Genomic DNA, 19,102 nt, shown 5'->3' with positions numbered 1-19,102 from the left:
CATTAACTGCACACTAAAGCACTTAGGATATCCTACAATGTGTCTAAAAAATGTCAAATTCTCTTATCACTCATTATCCCCCCCACAGCTCTGACAATTTTCATGTCTAAATTAGAAAAGACAGGCCCAGGAGTGCAGTTGGCCGCATGTTCACAAAAAGATTAGTTGCTCCGTTACAGATTTTCTATTCTCTTCCTGGAAGAGATGTCCAATTGGAGATAGCAGTGATGGGAGAAAGCACCATCAAATCCTTGCCAGCAATGTGCTACATGTCCTATAATGTTTGCCACAAAGAAGTACTTCTTCTTATGAACACTGAAATGGAAAACATTCACTTAGATCGAATCTTTTTTTTTTATTGGTAAATTCACATGATTTAAAGAAACATAACTTACTTTCACAGAACTTTGTACAAGTGGTGTAAAAAAAATGGGTGACATGGTGCAAAGCTAAGCAGAAGAAGCAGCCAAAAGAAACAAGGCAAACTCTAACCAGCAGCAAGATGGAGGGCATCGGTATCTTGAGGAATGACATTCGCTCTTTCTGCCATTTCCTGAAGAGAGCATGATACATGACTGACCCAGCTCAAGGCTACAACCTTAATTCTAAATATAAAAAAAGCCCTATTGTGATATCCATGGTAAAATGTGGATAGGAGTCTTAACAAATGAACCTAATCTGTGGTAGATTAAGTAGCATTCTCTCTGCAATTTGAACCCATATCTGATTAGCCTACTAAAAAGGCTGACCTTCATTTTTTATAATAACAATTTTATAATATATTATGCTAAATATACACCCTTTCAATAACAAGCTTTCTAATGACTGACACAAAGAGACCTGCTCATAATAAATAATAATTTTTTAATAGATATTTTCAGGATTTAAACATTATTAAGATAATCTCCAGAGCTGTCCAGTAGGCAAGGTGCTGCACATATTCTGCAAGAACATCCTGATTATTAAAAAAGCATCCACTTGTGCCCCTGAGTCTCCGCTCCCAGCTGCTTCACTTAGGGGCCACCTCCACAGACCGACTCGGAAATGAAGCGGACATGGCTCCCTTTATTCTTTTTGTTTTCAAGATTCTGCACACCAAAAGGCACAAGAAACAAATTTCCTGGCATGCTGCTCTGAGCATGGACAGAGCTGGAGGAGGAATACGCCCCAGTGAGGGGACACAGATGCTGATCAATGCGGCAATCAATGCAGGGAAGCTTGCAACTTTAGCAAAGGCTTATCTCATCATAGCTTGACAGGTCCAGTGGGTTTAGAGCACATGACTTCATGACAGCAGATATAGTCATAGCCAGATAAGCGTACGAAATGACCAACAAAAACATGAGCCAGAATAAAGATCAATTTGACTGAACCTAAAGTGATTGCACAAGAAGGCATTACTACTTGAACTATTCAGGCTGGATCTGATCTATAATCATATAACACTTGACCTTAAAGGTTTACAGATTAACAAAAAAAAAAATCTTATGACAAACAGGAATGTGATGTATATTGCCATCAGTTGCTCTACGAACTGTGGCTGTAAGATTTGCTAGTATAAACCAATGTCTGGGGGTAGATGCCTGCAATAGCTGTTACAGTAGAAAGGGCTCCTTATTGAGGAAAATCACTAAACTCAATGTTCCTTTAAAGCAAAATTACCCAATAGCTAGGTTGGGTAATGGAGTTTCAATAATAAGAAAGTCCAAATGTGGCATTTTGTCACACCTTGAAAGAAATCTAGGCTTAATTTTGCAGTCTGTCTACCAGCTGGCAAACTTGATAATCACAAAACAACCATGACATTGCAATTTAAGAGGCTACTTGGGGAACTCTACTCAATCAAGTCATTGCCTTTCTCTGAAGTGCTAAAAATGTCAGCAGAAACACATAAAATCTCACAGGCCACAACACCATCAAATGAAGCACACCTTTAAAAACAAACAGCTCACTGTTCAGTAAGGTCCCAACTGTGTCATGTATCTCATAAAGATAATATTCATAAGTTCATTTGCAGGCCCTCTGTGAAAGTGCTTGTAGAGTCACCATGACAAAATGCAAACATCAAGGGGATCAATACGCACAAGTATATAAAAGATGGCAAAGAAATAAAACCCATCCTTTTGCTCAGCAAATTTCACAGTGTGCGATATGAACAGTCTTGCCCTTAGTTACTTGCTTATGTCACATAAGCATTCTTTTTAATAAGAACATGCTTTGAGTCAAAATTAGACAGATTAAACACTTTTGTACCCATCACAACTTTAACTCGGATCAATTTAGATTTATGCCCTCATCTAGTTGGGTCCATACATTCCATCATCAGGACATTGTACAAGTACAGTCTGGCCAGATCTCTCACACCGTCTGAGATAGCAACCAAGCAAAGGACATTAGTGTATGCACAGATAAAGGCCAGTACATGACTGTTCATCAACTGTGAAGAAGTAAAGAACCATGCTGCACAGCCATCTTATCTGATACAGATACAGAATATGTCTGTTGTAGACCTGTGGAGGACCCTCCCAGATCTGGAGCCCCTTCCCAATCCTGCAGCTCCAGATCTGGTCACGAGGTGGACGGCCAGATAGGAAGAGGATGGGCCTCCGTGTTGAACACAAACTTATCCAGGCTGACCAGCTCCGGGTCATCAGAGAACAGCAGGAACAGGTACTTTAGAGTCTCCCCGAGGAAGAAGCTCTCCATCTTGTCTTTGGGGCCTGGATTCACTGGGTCACGTACATTTCCTATGGAGGTGTAGCCACCACTAGGCACCTAAAGAGAGTGTGTAGATCACAAGGAACCTTGGATGTTTTGTACAGACATTGTAACCAGTTTACCTAATCAAACTTAAAAAGAACCCACTGCATATCAGTCAGTCTACCTAATGAGGGAAAATTACAATGCCTGAAGTGGTCTCAAGAAAGTGCATTAACTGAAGTCCTCTCTGTTAGTGTAGGACTAGTAGATTTAGATTTAGTCTGGATTAGCAGTAGATGTGGGTTCAGATTTACCCTGGTATACTTGTTGAAGCTCTGCATGATTTCCCAACCCCAGTCTTGGTATTTGTGATCTTGGGTGAATCTGTACATATAGAACAAACTCTCTACAGTCTCTGGCCTCAACAGGTTGTGTCTATCTGCAGGCTATAGAAACAAACAGACACACACACACACGTAAATATATTACATAATTACTTACAGTAACGTCTTAAATACTAATGCAAAACAATGCTAAAACACTGCATAACCTTTTTCCTTATTTAAAAAAAAAAATGTTTTATAACATTTTTCAATTGTTATAGAGAAAATATTGTTACTAGTGCTCTTAATAAAAACATAAACTGGACTGCACAAGGGTCTATGGGAGGAAAACGACCAGACTGAAAATCGGATTCGAGCTGTTCAGCATTTTAAAAAAATCTCAGGCGATTGCCTTGACGTCTATGTCACGGCCAGCAGGATCCTTCAGGTTGAAGAGGACGATCTCAGGGCTCAAGCCTGTTTCCATCTGCGCGTACATCTGATGGCACGTCTCCATCAGCTGCACGGCCAGCTCCATGTGGTCTGCCGGCAGGCCGTTATGGGCTCCCAGAGCCAGTGTCCCCGGCAGGAAACACACCAAGTGATCCTTGGGGGGGGGTGTAAAAAAAATTTGAAAGCATGTTTAGGAGAAAATGAGAAACAACATAAATAAAACAGGGAAACAATTCAAACAAAAAAGAAATAAAGTGGTTATAGATTAGCTATCTAATCTACTACATCAGTAAAGTCTATTTTCATGAGCATGAAAGCCAAATTCACTGGTTTCGATAACCTGAATTTGAGAATGTGGACTAAACAAACGTCTAGTCCACTAAACACATCTATCCTATAGATTAACCCAGTATGGACATATGGTGCATTATGAGACTTTCACCATTTTAGGGTTGAGGCGTCCATGGGACAGCTCCCCTACAAAAATGAGCTTGCTGGGGGAAGTCTGTCCAAGAAGATTTCTCTTCACTCCTTCCACAGCCTGCAGATAGTCCTCCAACAACCTGAACACACACCCACACACACACCCACACACTTAGATAATACTAATTACCTTCTTTTTGCACGTGCCATCAAACTGACTCAAATCTGCCTCCCGGAGTCAAAATTAGGTAACTGCATCATGACAATCAAATCAGACTACAGTGCAGATGCTTGTGCATTATCAGTAACTCTTGACATCCTGCCCAGAGTGGAGTACTGGCGTTAACATTGCCTAGAGCAGCCAGCAGGAACACTGTAGTGTCGGATCAAGCACTAGTGTCAGGTCAGCATGGATACTGCTGCAAACATCAATCCTCAGATCACGGCCTCAAAACCAATAATTAAAAAAGCAAAAAAAAAAAAAAAAAAAAAACCCCAAAAACAGAGCATGTAGAATAATATCAATTTTCAGTTGTAAAATCTAAATTGGCAGCTCGGATCAGGCCTTGGCTGTGCGTTCTCCACCAGACCATGTCAAGGTGACTCCTGAAAGAGCAGTGCAGGACTGTGAGCAGCGTGTGTGTGTAATGTAAGCACTGGCAGGAGGCCCATTGCTGCCAGATGTGAGAAGCATGAAAAACGTCCCTATCGTAGCTGTCAGAGGCTGTGAGACAGACAGGAAAGGATGTAAAAGGCATAAACAGCAGAACAGGCACCCCCGTTCCATACCGCGCAAAGCAGACAGCTAAGGAGGCTGGCTCCGGTGCGCTTGGGGCGGGGCCAGAGGGGTGGGGCCAATGCGCCCAGAGCTGTATGCTCTGGCTCACGTAGCACATGCTCAGCACTTACCCGGCATTCACACCATCCCATCTATCTGTGTGAAGGCGGCGATTTTCCAAAGTGAGATTAATTTTAAGGTGGTGGAACAGAAAGTAGCAAGGTTCCACACTCACACCTTGCATACGCATAGTCCCTAGACCGTATATAATCTCCATGTAAGTAGTTCTCAATGCAGCCCCTCCGTCACGATGATCTCTAAGCGATGTGGACGGGACTCACGCTGCTTCCTTCTTGCCGCCTTGCAGCCACTGTTTGAGCAGGTACTCGTAGTAGCTGTCCGCACGAGCTCCCAGCGTGAACACGCCGCGGTGGGTGAACTTGCCGCTGTTTATGTTGATGAACATGGGCACCAGACCATCGTGTTTTCCATCCAGCCTGTGGACTCTCCTCGTTACCTCATCCACCGCTTTCTGGCCACAAACGCGCACACAAACACACCCGCACACACAGGGGAAAACTATGAAAACTTCAGCCATGATAACTAATGTTCAACCAATAGTAAAAATGTGTGCACATAGCAACCTCTGTTAACTGGAGATATGAGCTCATAGCATAATGTATAAAAACAGAAGCAAAACCACCTGTTGACCCTTAGAACTATGCTGTATGGCAAGAGGCAAGTGGCGCCCCTGGTGCCCACACCTGGTACTGCGGGTCCTGAGTTAGCCTGCTGAGCTCCCGGAACTCCAGCTGAATGCTGGTGACCTCTGCCACAGTGCTGTCAGCAGTCCAGCGTGGGGGGTGAGCAGTGCCCTTGCCAATATTCACATCAGAGAAAGGAATTTTGGACGGTGTGTTGAAGGCAGGCATTAATCGAGAGCCAATGTCTTTCTAAGACAACAGAAAGATTAATTGGAGTGAGCACTTACAGATACACTCAGGCAGCACTTAAAATAACACTTAAAACATTCAACTTTAATTACTCTAAAGAATAATAATATATGATCATTTTGCCATTGTGAGAATGGGGTTAATAAAATGGAGCAAGAGTGTTGCAAAAGACAACATCAAGTCTAGAAGAGCTGGCAGAGAGCTAGAGTTACTGACAGCCTTGTCCAGAAACAGAGTGTCGCCCGTTAAGTGGTATGTGCTCAGGAGGCCTCCGAGAATCCGGATGGTGCTCTCAAACAGATTCACATCCACGTTCTTAGAAAACGACAGCTCTGTCTCTACCCATCTCTTGGCCTCTTCAAACTCTAGGCAAGAAGAAGACAGACAAGAGAGACAGAGAGAAAAAGATTCAGCAAGATGGACTGATGAGCCCAGCTGTGCGTTATCTGATGGAGAGGAAAGAGACTGTAGCCGTGCTACCTTCTTTCAGGTCTAAAATCCACATGGTGTCGAGCGCATCGATCAGGGTAAGGCCCAAACCGAACCACTCCCCGTAGGTCTTGGAGACGGGCTTCAGCTCATCATGACCCCAAGCGAATGTTCTGTAGCCTTTCCATGCATGCCTGAAAGCTTCCCTCACAGCCTCGACACGCTCAACACGTTTAAAAGCTACTAGGAGAGCATCAGAAGAGAACGCGCGTCATTCATCAGGCGTGTGTCACACATGAAGCGGTCAGACTGGGTTTAGCTATTCAAGTGGAAGCAGGGTGCTTAAACTCCTACCAGGCTGTAAGGGGGCAGGGCCCTGCAGCTCCGCAGGCCGTGCTGTCTCCTTCCTATGGGCTGAAGGGTGGGGCTCTGTACCCTGCTCTGCTTCGATCATGGCTCCCCTCCAGCTGAGCACGCAAAGACAAAGGATTAGCCAACCGGAGACAGAAACAATGTGAAACATAAATAACTAAAACGAGAAGACAAGGATACACTGATGAAGAGCATTTCTGGAAAGCCTGGTACTTGGCCTGTTCTCAACAGATGGACAAACTGCCTAATCAAAGCCAACTCCTTGAAAATCAATTTATAACTTTACTTAGTAGTGCCACTTTACTGGGCTATCCCATTACTCATTTGCTTAATGGGTTTTAATGCTGTTTTATGCCTTAGTGAAGTGAGAGAGACACACACACTGTATTATTTCAGAGAAAAATGTTTCCAACATGAGAAGTGTAAACTGAGTTGTGAGCAAATGGCATTTGCGTGCTGCTCTTTAAATGAGCACAATGCTAATGGCATGAAAATGGAAATACAACCCGTTACTCTGCGCCATCATACCCTGAATGCCTCTGAGCGGCCAAGAAGCCAAAAATGAGGTTGATACATAAACGTGCGCCTGAATTTAGTCCCTGCATTACTCCAAGTCTCTCCATAATGGGCATGATTAATGGCCTTGTGATAGCTGCTGCACTACGGTTTGGGTCCATACCTAATGATCGTTTTCGTTTCCCTCTCCTGCTCTTCCTCTCTCCTGACAGAAGGCTCCTCCCTGTCCTTCGCCTGCCATTCAGACACATTGCCTCTCTTCTGCAGGACTGGAGAACGGCGTTTGCTTGGAGGTTTCTTCTGCAGATAAGACAAATCACACTGAAACTTCCTATCATATCTGATGTGCATCACATACCAGCTCTGCAAGTACACTAGGAGACCCAACAGGATTTAGCAGAAAACAAATCAAAATGTCAGGCAGCATCATGGTACAAACCAAAGCAGGTGGTTTTGGGAGGATTGGGGCATTTGGTCTCAGGAGTTGTGAAGGGTCATCTTGTACATCCCCAGGGATGAATTTCGGAACCAGACCTGGAGGGATGGGCCTGAGACCCTGGAATTCCACATTATCTGAGCCCTCCTTCAACGATCTGTCTGACAGCGCTGGAGATCAAAGGAAGGGAGAGAGCAACTGATTTAGGAAAAGAACCAACATTGCGTTGGATTTTAGGGCAGTTCAGAAGATCTAAGAACTTCAGCAGAAACATCAAAGGCCAATACATCACAGAGCATACCACATCTTCAAGTATCACAAAAATATTTTTAGAATATCAAGCATCTGGGAGAGCAGCAGAAAGTCGAAGGACTAAGAAACACCTCTCCACTGCTCCAAGAGGCTGGGGTATGAGAAGATGCCACAGATGAGCAGGATGGCCAGCAAGAACAGGATCAAACTGCGCTGTAACCGGGACAACTGCTTCCATTTCTGGAAGAGAGAATGCACACAATATATTACAAGCTATTATGTCATTTTCTTCCATCATTGTCCATCATCTTTGTGTAGGCTAAGTTTGCTCCAACCAAGTCAAAACTATTACTGTTTTCAAGAGAGATTACAGCAACACATCAGGCAATCAGGGTGTCTAGACATAAAAACTGATGTACATTTGCATTCAACAAAAATATTGTCCAACAAAAATATAGTTCCATCAAAAAAGCTTAAGAGTGAGACAGTGTTCACTGTGACTACAGTAGAAATCAGAACAGACAGCCTGCTCAAATATGATAAATCATCAAACATATGGTAATAAATAATAATAGACCAGCAGGTAAGCTAATTTTGAACCTTATATAAGCTGTGCTACATGGCCTTAGTAACGAATACAAATGTAGAAAATGTAGAAAATTTTTCATTTCAATTGATCTGTATAGTGCTTTTGATAACATACATTGTCATTACAGTTCTAGCTGTAAGATGCAGATGTGAATCGTAGTCCCCATCTCCCCCTAAATCCCCAATGAGCAAGCCAGAGGCAACAGTGGCAAAGAAAAAACTGAGACAGAAATGAGAAAGAAATGTTGAGAGGAACCAAACTCACAGGGAAACCTACCCCTATGGGGGATGCTGAATCTGACAGTGGGTGCACAGATTTAAAATAGGCATTGCTTGCTGGACGTCCCCAAACACATACTCAAGTGTATTCAAAGACATAAATAATGAACAAACCAGTTAACCAAACAAATAAATAATAGCTTGCTGGACATATTCTTACTGGGAGCTAAAGACACAAATGCCTTGACTGTCAGGAAGGTTTTTGTTAGGAAAGGTTTGCAAGAGGAACATCAACAATCAACATGCATTCATCATCCAGCCATGCAAGGTATTCCCAGGCTGCCTCTGTGCAGGATAATGTGTCTGTAAAGCAGTGAGCATACTGACCCTCCAGCAAGAACGCCTCTGCTGCTTTCCGCTGGCGTAGCCGTGGCTGTGCTGCGCCCCCAGTGTCAGAGAGACAAAGTCTTTCCTCACAGGAGAGTACATCACTCACACAAGAGCCAACTTGCACAGGTACTGAGGCAGAAAAAAGAAAGAGATGGAAAAGAATAAAACAACGAGACACATCCACACATTTATTTTCAGAGCTGCTGAGCTCCGAATAAACACCCTGAGCCGAGCAGATCCACGTTGTTGCTACAGCAACGCAACACTTTGCAGGTCCTTGCTGAAAACTGGTGGTGTGAAGCAAAAACAAATCAGTTTAAGAAATTTATTATTACCCCATACACTTTGACAGAACAGCCACAGGTTTGTTAGAGGACACAGGCTAATGCTAGTGTCCAGGATTCATGAGGATTTGGACTCCCACTATATGACCATCTGTTTGGTATTTGTCCTGGTCCTTTTTTGTACCTGGAGATTATTGGATTTAGAGTGGATTTGCTAAACCGATGACCAGGTCAATGAATATCGTGAGAAACGCTCACTAAGTTTTTGCTTTTAATTGTGATTTAAGCTTGGTAGGGTATAGAGCCATCAGGTCGAAGGTATTGTGCACCACACGCATTCACTTCGCCAGGTGAATCCTTACTGCCACGTCACGACACAAGTACCACACACAAACAGCAAGCGAGCTAAGTGGGTAGATCACTGCGAGCTTCTTGACGAGTCGAGAAGCCATCACACGTGAATAGAAGCGTGTGTGTAAACTGGACACAGACAGAGACACACCATTTCATTTTCCGGTGACAGCGTTAAATACCTTGCAAGCTAAGCTATGTCCAAATTCACTTCGTCAATTGGTTAAATTAATGAAGGTGTGTCAAACTTAGGAAGCTAGTAAGCGTGCTAAAACCTTACCTTGCTCTGAACAACTCGTCAAACCTGCTGTCTCCAAGGAGGGATTGAACACGACAGCTAGCTAGCTACCGTTAAAGCGCGTCCATTCTGTTAAAACGGGACTACAACTGAGCTAGGTAATGTTAGCTGCGTAACTAGCTAGCAACCCCAACCCCATTAAGTGCAAGAAAGAAAAACTAGCTAGCATAGAAAGCTAACAAACATCTTGGTTACAGCCCTTATCCATTTGCTATCCAAATGGGCGGTTTACGTTAGTCTTTTTTGCGCTTCAGACATTTCAAGCAGTTCTACAGTGTGATCTTATTAAGAGAAATCTAGGAACAAAAACAAACGAGCTAAAGGGCACAATGTTTACGTGCCAGCTCCCTGACCATACCATGTGACCACACACGCTCGTCCTCTTGGTTTAACCCCTTCTTACCCGTACCAATCAGCATTTTAGAATAGTTCTATAATGCTGTCATATGAGAACACAAAATCTTAAAAAAAAGACAACATAGGGTTTCTCAAATACATAAAATAATTACTTTTTATTAACAATTTATCAAGGACTCCTGTTTTTTAAATTAATATTTTTAAAGGATTCTTGGTTTCACAATTAGTCTATGCCTGTGTCCAAAATCCTCACTGGATGTCTGATATGTCGCACAATAAAATGTAGGCATATTTTGACCATATCGTTTATGTTTGAGATGTATCAAGAGCTTAATGCGTATATGTGTGCTGGACAATGACATCCAGACTAGATTTCTGCAGTTGTAGGCTCCCACTAAGTAAAGCTATGGTGTGTCTCGGATGTTTAGCTGATACTGTGAAATTTGAATCCCATCAATACAAATACACATTTATAGAAGCCCCAAAATGGAGAGAATAATTTACAGAGGCATGGTTATTTCAGAAGCATTTTTATAATCATCTGTGATCCAATGCTGCAAAACATCAAAACATAACCAAATACAAATAATATATGCAATAAGTTCTTTCTAGAACCTGTATTCTGAAGAGATGACCAGCATATAAAATGTCACATATTACATAATACATGGAAAGAACAGCATACATAACAAAAAAATGATCAAACTATCTGTTTATTAAGCATACCAAAGCAACTTTATTTAATTCAGCCATATAAGTTAAAATTATTGATTATAACATATCATTTGTACATGACTATAATGGGAATGTACTGTGATTATGTGATATCTTTTTGTATCATGCAATATCATTTTGTATCATGTGATATCTTTTTGTATCATGTGATATCTTTTTGTAGGTCTTCTTTCATGGAGGCACTAATGTGTTTTCTAACATTCTGTGACATGAAGCCAATCTTTTATTGTTATTTTTATATGTAAAGTGAGTTGTATTTCAATTGTGCCAAATGATATGTTTTGATAGCTATGTCTTTTTAGTGTTCCCTGAGACCTACATATCATTGCTGTTGAAAGAAAACTTTATCAGGCATGAAAGCACAGCTGGGTTTCCCAAAAGCATCATAATATAAAGATCATTGTTAAATGGTAGAGTGAGTATTACACTGAACACACTCTCTCTTATTTTAGATGATCTTATTATTACAATGCTTTTGGGAAATGGGGTCATCTACAAAATTAGGAAGATGTCAGAATAGGATGGAAATAGTATTTTTTCCTTACAGTAATAACTTGATACCTGACGTCCCAATGATTGTAGTTTTCAGTAAAGATATTTAATTGTTGAAAAGCAACAAATGACAAAAGAATCAAGACCATTTCTTGACCTTTCATCTGTCTGTGTGTTCATACAGTATGTTAAGTTGCAAACAAAAATGGTCAGTCACAATTCCTGTGCAAAAGTTCAAAGTGGCATGTAACTGTTTTGAGAGAACCAAATATGGCAGTAGTTTCTTTACTCTGGGTTATGTTTATATTTTGAACCTGCAACCTTCAAAAATGAAAACTCACTAAAGTTTTTTTATTTTTATTTTTTTTTACAGAAACGCAGAGTCAACTGTAGAGATGCACCAGTAAAACCTTTAAGTTGATCACAGTGATACCTCAGTCAGTCTACCTATTGCTTACAATATTTGTCAAGCTGTGGCTATTTAATTTTTAACACTACCAGATTTCTAAAACACATGTGTCTTCACACATATGTGAAACATTTTATAAACAGATTATATGTTAATTATAATGTGAATTGGCTTGAAAAGCATACTGCCTGTAAAACTGCAAAACTAACAATGCTGAGCATTCACAGCAAGGGCAAAACGTTTTCTCTTTTTGTTCTATATAAATCTAAAGGTGGCACTTTGAATGTATTTGATGACCTGTCCATAGCCATGTCCCTGTCAGAACACTTTGATAATATTTATCAAACGTTATAAAAATGTTCAAACAGGAAAAAAAAAAACAGAATAAGGCATACAAACCATAATCTGGATATGCCATAAAAGTTAAAAAGTGGGTGGTAGCAAAAGTGGTGGAACTTTCAGCTCTAGTTTTACAGTTGAGTTCAGCTGGGCTGTGCAACCACATTGTGGCTACATTAAGCCCCTGTCTTTGTAATTAGCTAAGGATGCGATCCTCATCTGAATACAAGACCAGCAAATGACATCAGAAATAAACAAAAAACATCAAAAAGGCCATATTCCTACAACAAAAATAAAACACTACATAAATTACAATTGCCAAATGCAAATACCTTTGTAAACAAATATCATTGTTCATTTGCTAAGGAGCACTAGCAAAGAGCACAAGCACCTATTAGAGTCAATAAGGTGTGGTGAGGATTGTAAATGCACAATTTCCAGGTATCTTGTCCATCCTCATATTATCTGGTTTCCCTCTGGCCTCTGTTTCTGCTAGAATGCGTACTTGTATGGAAGGTTACACCCCCCAAAGCATTATTTCACCACCACTCTAACTAAAACAAACTGGTCCCATGCTGAACCCGAACTCATGTGAAATATTGCCATTGGTGAACACTGCCACATCTCTGAGAGGGAGCAGGTCTTTATCCTCAAACTGGAGTACAGATTCCCGTGGCCCAGGGTCTACTTCTTTGGCAGGCTAAGACAACACACGCACGCACACACACACACACACACACACACACACACACACACGACCTTGTAATACAATTGTTCACTTAAGAGGATTGCTAGGGTCAATAAAAGTACTCATGACTAACTGTATTAAGCGTCCCATACCACGCAGTCTTGGAGGGTCCCCATGTAGCTTTTCCTCCTTGAGTCTGTGAGGAACCTGACCTGTCGCTGGGCCTCCCCCAGTCTGTGTCCAGGGTAGCAGGAGTAGGTGACTCTCTGCTCTGCCAGGCTGCTTTGGAGTCTCAGGAAACGCACCTGTACCACTGACAGTCCAGTGTATTCAAACTGTCCATAGAGAGGGAGCAAGACTTTTAACAGAGAATAATTAGAGGACAGTCTGTGTGAAATAATAAGGTTTATTCTATATCCTAATTTACAAAGTAATTTACATTGAAAGTTACATTTACATTTAATTACATTTAATCATTAGTTTAATCAAATTTTTAAATGAAAAATATCCTGTCATAATCCAGTCAGGTTTGTATTGATCAGTATTGCATTGATTATAAAGAAACAAACACAAAGTTCCTACCTGAAAACCACTCTCAAGGGAACTGAGCCAGTAAAAAGCAGTATTTGTCACAGAATCTTTCAGCCATGCTCTCATAGGTAGCTGGGTGGGGGGGGGGGGGGGGGGATAGATGATAATAATGTAGAAGTCTTCAATCCCCCCCAGAAGATCAATAACAAGGTTTGCTGTAAGATCATATTTGCTTGAGCATATCTAGAGTAATCACCTGTGCAGTTCTTGGGTGTAGACAAGTTTTTGCTCTTGGCTCTGAGAAGTTACAATAAGCCAATAGTGCGTCTGCAGGACTTCCCTGATTTGGGTCTATATAATAAAACCCTGCAATAACGATTATTATTGGTAGAAACACATTATTATAAAGTATTAAATGGGTGTGTCTGGCATTGTGTGTGTGTGTAAATAAATATATTTCACATAAAGCCACTTTCTACTTTTAGTGGGGACTGGCCTAGAGCAGGCAGGCCTGGAAGTGACCCAGAGCTGAAACTGGGGAAAAAGCCTGCTAGGTCTGCAGGAGCAGCCCCTTGGTGAGGTGGAGGATGGGGCTCTGACCACTGGGGTAGTTGGGCTGACACAGCCACAGTTCCAGGCAGCTGGAGGCTGGGTGCTGCTTGCTGCCATCAGGCGGGTCCAGCATCAGCCTCACATCATGGTACAGGGAGTCCAGGAGGCTCTGGATCAACAGATAGTTTGCCTTGTCTGAAACGTACATGAGTTCCTGTTCAGAAGTAGCAGAGAACAAGGAGAGAGGGAGCAATTTAGCCAAGCTGCATGTCTGGTAAATGTGCAGGACAACTGTTCTGCAGTGAATAAAAGGCCATGCTAAACCTTCTGACGAAACACAACTGTTCTGATGAAACACAACTTGTATCATCATGTGCCAAGTTGTGAAGTGTTAACATATAAAATACAGAAATAGACAAAAAAATAACTTGCTTTAATTTGGGACAGAGTAAGGTTCACAGAGATCCCTGGAGGTCCAGGCTGTCCAGGTGGTCCCTTAAACAAACAAACAAATAAAAAAAATTAAATACATGAATTCATTCACACACACACACACATACACACACACACACACACACACTCCTTTTTTTGCTTTATTTTGCTTCTATGTATATTTAGCTCCACAAGTTGTAATAAAGTACACTACAAGAAGATATTATATGTTACATCCTTACTGGGTTTTAACCTATAGGACAGGACTTTGCCCACATGAAAATAGGGTTGTAACAAACTCTGAGCTCATCTGTGGGTTTGGGGGGGGAGGTTGCTTCATTTGTGTCTGCATAGTTTGCTTGGATGATTTCGGGAAGGTGGTGGCGATATGGGGCTCGCTGTTGTAACCATATAGTGCTGTCTGAACATGTTTGGTTTAGATGCATTTACCACTGTGCCTTCGTTGGAGCAGTTCAACATGTGCCGGAAGGCAGACTGATTGCTCATCTTTTTCACTATTAGGGGGAGCTGCTTTGCGAAGAAGTTTGAAATTAAGGCTGACCTGTACAGACCTGAACGCTCTTGCACTGTAACAGTGATTCAGAGAGTGCTGTGTTCTTGAGGTTGTAACAAACGCAGTCCTCTGCCATGTTTCAGAAGAAAATGTGGGCTCACCCAGTATTTTCTCCTTGTGTAGTTACTTGCACACAGGCACATAAACTGCAGGACAGTTTACATGACTCTGTCTGGTGCTCTGAAGTGCCTAGAGATAGCATTTAAAGCCTAATGCTGAGAGAACTGCAGCCTTGATTTTTAGCATAGGGCATCATACATGTGCTAATAAGGTCATAACACTGGGATTTGGTGAAAATGATTTCCTATTTTTGACATAGTTGCTGTAAGTACACTGCTTCTTTTTACTTACCAAAGAATGCTGTTTGTAAGCATTCTACTTCATTCTACGTCATTATACTCAATTCAATCCAGAATTTTGTTTTTCTGGATCAAATGGTAAAAACGCACTCAAATTCATGCAGCATCCTCCCCTTCATTGAAGAGGTTTGATTTGTTTGCCTATGGCTTTGGTATTTTGTACCATCATGCTTATGCACAATGTCACCTGAATGTGACCACTGATTTAACTAATTCTAAAGTGAAGTTGGCCAGGGTTAAAAGCCACTTACAGGAAGTCCTCTCTTTCCAGCTGACCCAGAAGCTCCCCGGAAGCCTTTAAGACCCTGAAAATATAGAGATGTAAACAGAATCTGAAAAGAAAGGCTACACAGTTTTTTCAAAGGCATTATTCTGATGAATTCTGTGTCTTTATTAGGTGGCCCTGGTAGCTCTGAGATAAGAACTTTCTTCCACTTAATTCCTCATTTTAGAATCTATTACATTTTGAGTGTCGTACCTTTTGTCCAAACAAGCCCTGCAGAAAAGGCGAGATAAATCGGTATTAATGCATCGCAAGATCATTTTTAAACACTGCAAGGCTCTGCAGGGCAATGATAAACCCTTTCCCTGTCCTTGTTTGTTTCATTAAGGATACATTATCTGTGCTTTTAAGCCACACTTTTGAAGTATAAATCAGTACAATTATCCCACATCTGTAATACTTTTTCAGTGTGCCAAAATATGCAATTTTCAGATAAATGGACTGATTATTAAATACTTGTTTGCAGTTTAGTCACTGGGCAGAATCACAACTGTCTTTTTTTCTGCAGGATGCACCCACCAGGATGCAATAACTTTCAGATATAGAAGATGGATCTTAATCTCACAAATGTGCAATCTGAAAAGATGCATATTGAAGAGGTCTGGCTTGCTTTGGTATTTGATTTCAGTTGTGTGGGGATAAAAAGCAGTGCATACATTGCAATGTCATTCATTTACCATGCCACTGTCAACATGTGTGCCGTTCATTTCTTGCCTCACAAATGGAAATACAGGGGAAGTCACTGGGGCACTGCAGTCTCAAAGCACTGTGCAACTCAGAACGCCAGAAAGTTGTTACTGAAATAATCTGATTGATTTTAGAAATGCAAAAGCAGGGCTATGCCTGAACTTGGCTTCAGTACCAAAAGAAAACAAAAAACAAAAAAAACCCACTTACAAATGGTGAGAAAAAGTGCCAAGGATATGAATAACATAAGTAGCAATGGCTGTACTCCATGCCCATTTTGCAATGAAATGGGCTTTATGCTTGGATAAAACGCAAGAAATAAAGAAGACCTTCTCCTGCATCCGGTGCAGCATTACAACTGTTGTTTGACAAATTGTTTATTGTAAGTTTATTAAGTTGAGGTTGTGAAAAGTGAATACTCACAGGCAGTCCAGGTACTCCATGTGTCCCCCGCGGCCCAGTTGGACCAATATTGCCCTAGAAAAAGAACCTATGCGTTAACATCTTTAATACTGAAACAAATTCTAAACAGCAATATATAGTGATACCATATTTTATCGGTTACCTGATCCCCCTTTGGTCCTGGTGGTCCAGGTGGTCCCAGAGGACCCTGGATGCCCTAAACCACAAACAAGCATTCAGATAGAGAATTCTACACCTCTGAGGAATGTGCTGCAGGAAGTGATGAGGTCACCTTTAAACCATTTTTCCCTGCATGTCCAACTGGCCCTTCATCACCTTTCTGCCCCTGATGAAAGGACATGGACATCTGTTACATAACCATGTGTGTAAGGTAAAGCTAGCGTTAGAGAGTGTGCCACACTGTACCTTCTCTCCTTCTGCACCCTGATCACCCGGCTCTCCTTGTAGTCCCAGAATACCCTGACAGAAGGAGGAAGAAATTCCCTTTTTGTATCTGTCACATGTGCAATATGTTTTTTATAGCCATCATCTGTTCCAAAAAGCAATAATTAATTTCACATAATAGCAGGGATTCTGATTGCACAATGGGGGGAGGAGTGGTCACATGTAGGTGTTTCCCCCAAATGCTTATTTTAATCTGACACATGTTGTTGAACTGCATGCTTTAAAAGATAGAAACACTCTAAAACAACAAACTTTTCTACACAACGATCTAAGGGCAATTGTGACAGGTTTTCACCAATTCTACCCAATAAATGACCTCTGATGAAGAAAATGGCAGATGCTTTTAACCCCATAACTGCTGCTACTCTTGTTGTGGAGCAGGAAAAATGTCGTAAGATCTGAAGAAGAACTGAAGGACTGAAAAAGAATGAGAACTGAAGGGGTCTTTGAACACCTGTCTGGAGGTTCCTGTAACTAATGCTTGAAAAGCACTGGTTGTGGGAAGGTAATCGGAAGGTTGTAATGGGCGTTGGCCAGTTCAAGCCCCACCACCACCACCAAGTTGCCACTGTTGGGTCCCTGAGCAAGACCCTTAACCCTCAATTCCTCAAGTTGTATTCAGTCATATTTGTAAGTTGCTTTGGATAAAGGTGTCAGCTAAATGCCTTAAAATCTAAAAGCAGAAAATGTCTTATGAGAAGTGAACTGCCTTCAGTGAAAAGGTCTTTCTCTGAAAACAGATACATGGTCAGGACATTCTTGCCCCACACTGATTCTGTCTTCCTGCTCCAGATTTACAGTCTTAAGCAGTAGCCCAAGTGTACAAACTGCCACATCAACTGCATGCCATCACCATTGTGACATGAATTGTTCTGAGATCTGAGACGGTGGGGAGGACTTACCATTAGCCCCTCCCATCCCTGAAGTCCAGTCTCTCCGATCTCCCCTCTGTCTCCCTATTGGAGAGCCAGGAACAAATTATGGTTAAAAACCCACCACACCAAATACAGCTGTCATCAAAAAGGCTAAACAGGTCTTTTCAATATAAGAGTTCTGTGTGTCTAATGTGTCCATGTTGTTGCATGGATATATGATTTACAAGAGAATTTAATAAGAAATGCAAAATTATAACCTAGGATTTGAAAGTACTTGCAGCTTGAAGAAATGATACATTTAGAATATGTTGGGTTGTTTTTTACAACGATGTGCATTGTTGAATTGGATTACTGTTTTACCAGTGTTTCAAGATACATGGCATTTTTGAATGCCTTCCTGTTATGTGTGCATTCACCTTTTCTCCTCTTGGTCCTCTTGTGCCTCTTAAACCAGCTTTGCCTCTTTTTCCCTTAAAGAAAAGGTCAAATACATTGATTAAAGTTTCGACTCAATTTATCCCTTTTATTATTTGTATTATATGTCATAAGAATTGGCAAATTTGATAATACCAAAGATTACAAATGTATACCCTTTATTATGGCTTTTTTAAAAGTAGTTTTCAAGTCAAGGAGGTCTGTTAATCCATTTGTTAAACATTTTAAGGATAAGATTCTAGAAAGCTCACCCTCCTTCCGATGAAACCCATTTTTCCTGGGGGGCCATTAATGCCATCATCTCCCTAATGCACAGAAATTTGAAGAAATTTGATTAGACAAATAAAGGTGTCCTTTATAATACTTTAATTTAACCTTGCAAACTTTTAATATGGCTCTCTGTTATAGGAGAAAGGACAAAGCTGTAAAACAAGGTATTTTTAGGGTTCTCACTGTCAAATGTCAAATTCCCTTATTTTAACTTTTCCCAGACTTTCACTGACTATAGAAAATGGTAATTCAGCTTTTTAGTGAATGGAAAAGCAGACCACCTTTGTTAAGCAGGCATGGAAAAAACAAGTAACTATAACAACCACTCTGTCACACTGCCACCTGGTTCTGCAGACCTGAACTCCATGTCCCATCATCCATGACCTGTCTCCACCAATCAGCTACTCCTTCCTAGATCGTCATCCCTGGACTTCTGAACATTTGCACCAGTT

The 19,102-nt window shown here is 41.3% G+C and overlaps 2 protein-coding genes across 4 annotated transcripts in view; both read right to left on the bottom strand.

Moving 5' to 3' along the window:
• Nucleotides 1–844: 844 nt before the first annotated feature.
• On the bottom strand, nt 845–10,123 carry man1b1a (mannosidase, alpha, class 1B, member 1a). Of its 3 annotated transcripts, none has more exons than XM_027003720.3 (14): nt 9,748–10,123; nt 8,830–8,961; nt 7,767–7,875; nt 7,387–7,553; nt 7,111–7,247; nt 6,414–6,526; nt 6,111–6,302; nt 5,847–5,995; nt 5,442–5,630; nt 5,019–5,209; nt 3,919–4,039; nt 3,436–3,630; nt 3,015–3,146; nt 845–2,775 (listed from the first exon to the last, which is right to left on the bottom strand). In XM_027003720.3, the coding sequence occupies exons 2-14, from the start codon at nt 8,929–8,931 to the stop codon at nt 2,569–2,571; spliced, it is 2,004 nt and encodes a 667-aa protein (XP_026859521.2). In that variant the 5' UTR covers nt 8,932–8,961; nt 9,748–10,123; the 3' UTR covers nt 845–2,568. The 3 variants fall into 3 exon arrangements, with proteins under 3 accessions (XP_026859521.2, XP_026859522.2, XP_026859523.2); XM_027003721.3 differs by having other exon boundaries at nt 6,111–6,299; XM_027003722.3 differs by having other exon boundaries at nt 7,111–7,244.
• Nucleotides 10,124–10,682: 559 nt separating this feature from the next.
• LOC118241509 (uncharacterized) overlaps nt 10,683–19,102 on the bottom strand; it is a 69,388-nt gene continuing 60,968 nt past the window's right edge. Inside the window, exons 54-68 of the mRNA XM_081719382.1 lie at nt 18,632–18,685; nt 18,362–18,415; nt 17,973–18,026; nt 17,032–17,085; nt 16,898–16,951; nt 16,769–16,822; nt 16,627–16,680; nt 15,712–15,729; nt 15,485–15,538; nt 14,301–14,363; nt 13,917–14,082; nt 13,573–13,682; nt 13,368–13,448; nt 12,938–13,120; nt 10,683–12,797 (exon numbers count right to left, since the gene is read on the bottom strand). Coding sequence (XP_081575508.1) covers nt 12,648–12,797; nt 12,938–13,120; nt 13,368–13,448; nt 13,573–13,682; nt 13,917–14,082; nt 14,301–14,363; nt 15,485–15,538; nt 15,712–15,729; nt 16,627–16,680; nt 16,769–16,822; nt 16,898–16,951; nt 17,032–17,085; nt 17,973–18,026; nt 18,362–18,415; nt 18,632–18,685 — 1,203 coding nt within the window. The 3' untranslated portion in view covers nt 10,683–12,647. The remainder of the gene's footprint in view (nt 12,798–12,937; nt 13,121–13,367; nt 13,449–13,572; nt 13,683–13,916; nt 14,083–14,300; nt 14,364–15,484; nt 15,539–15,711; nt 15,730–16,626; nt 16,681–16,768; nt 16,823–16,897; nt 16,952–17,031; nt 17,086–17,972; nt 18,027–18,361; nt 18,416–18,631; nt 18,686–19,102) is intronic.

The sequence above is a fragment of the Electrophorus electricus genome, chromosome 8, assembly GCF_041902795.1.
Source record: "Electrophorus electricus isolate QZ-2024a chromosome 8, ASM4190279v1, whole genome shotgun sequence".
Lineage (NCBI taxonomy): Eukaryota > Metazoa > Chordata > Actinopteri > Gymnotiformes > Gymnotidae > Electrophorus > Electrophorus electricus.
This window is presented reverse-complemented; position numbering and strand designations above follow the sequence as displayed.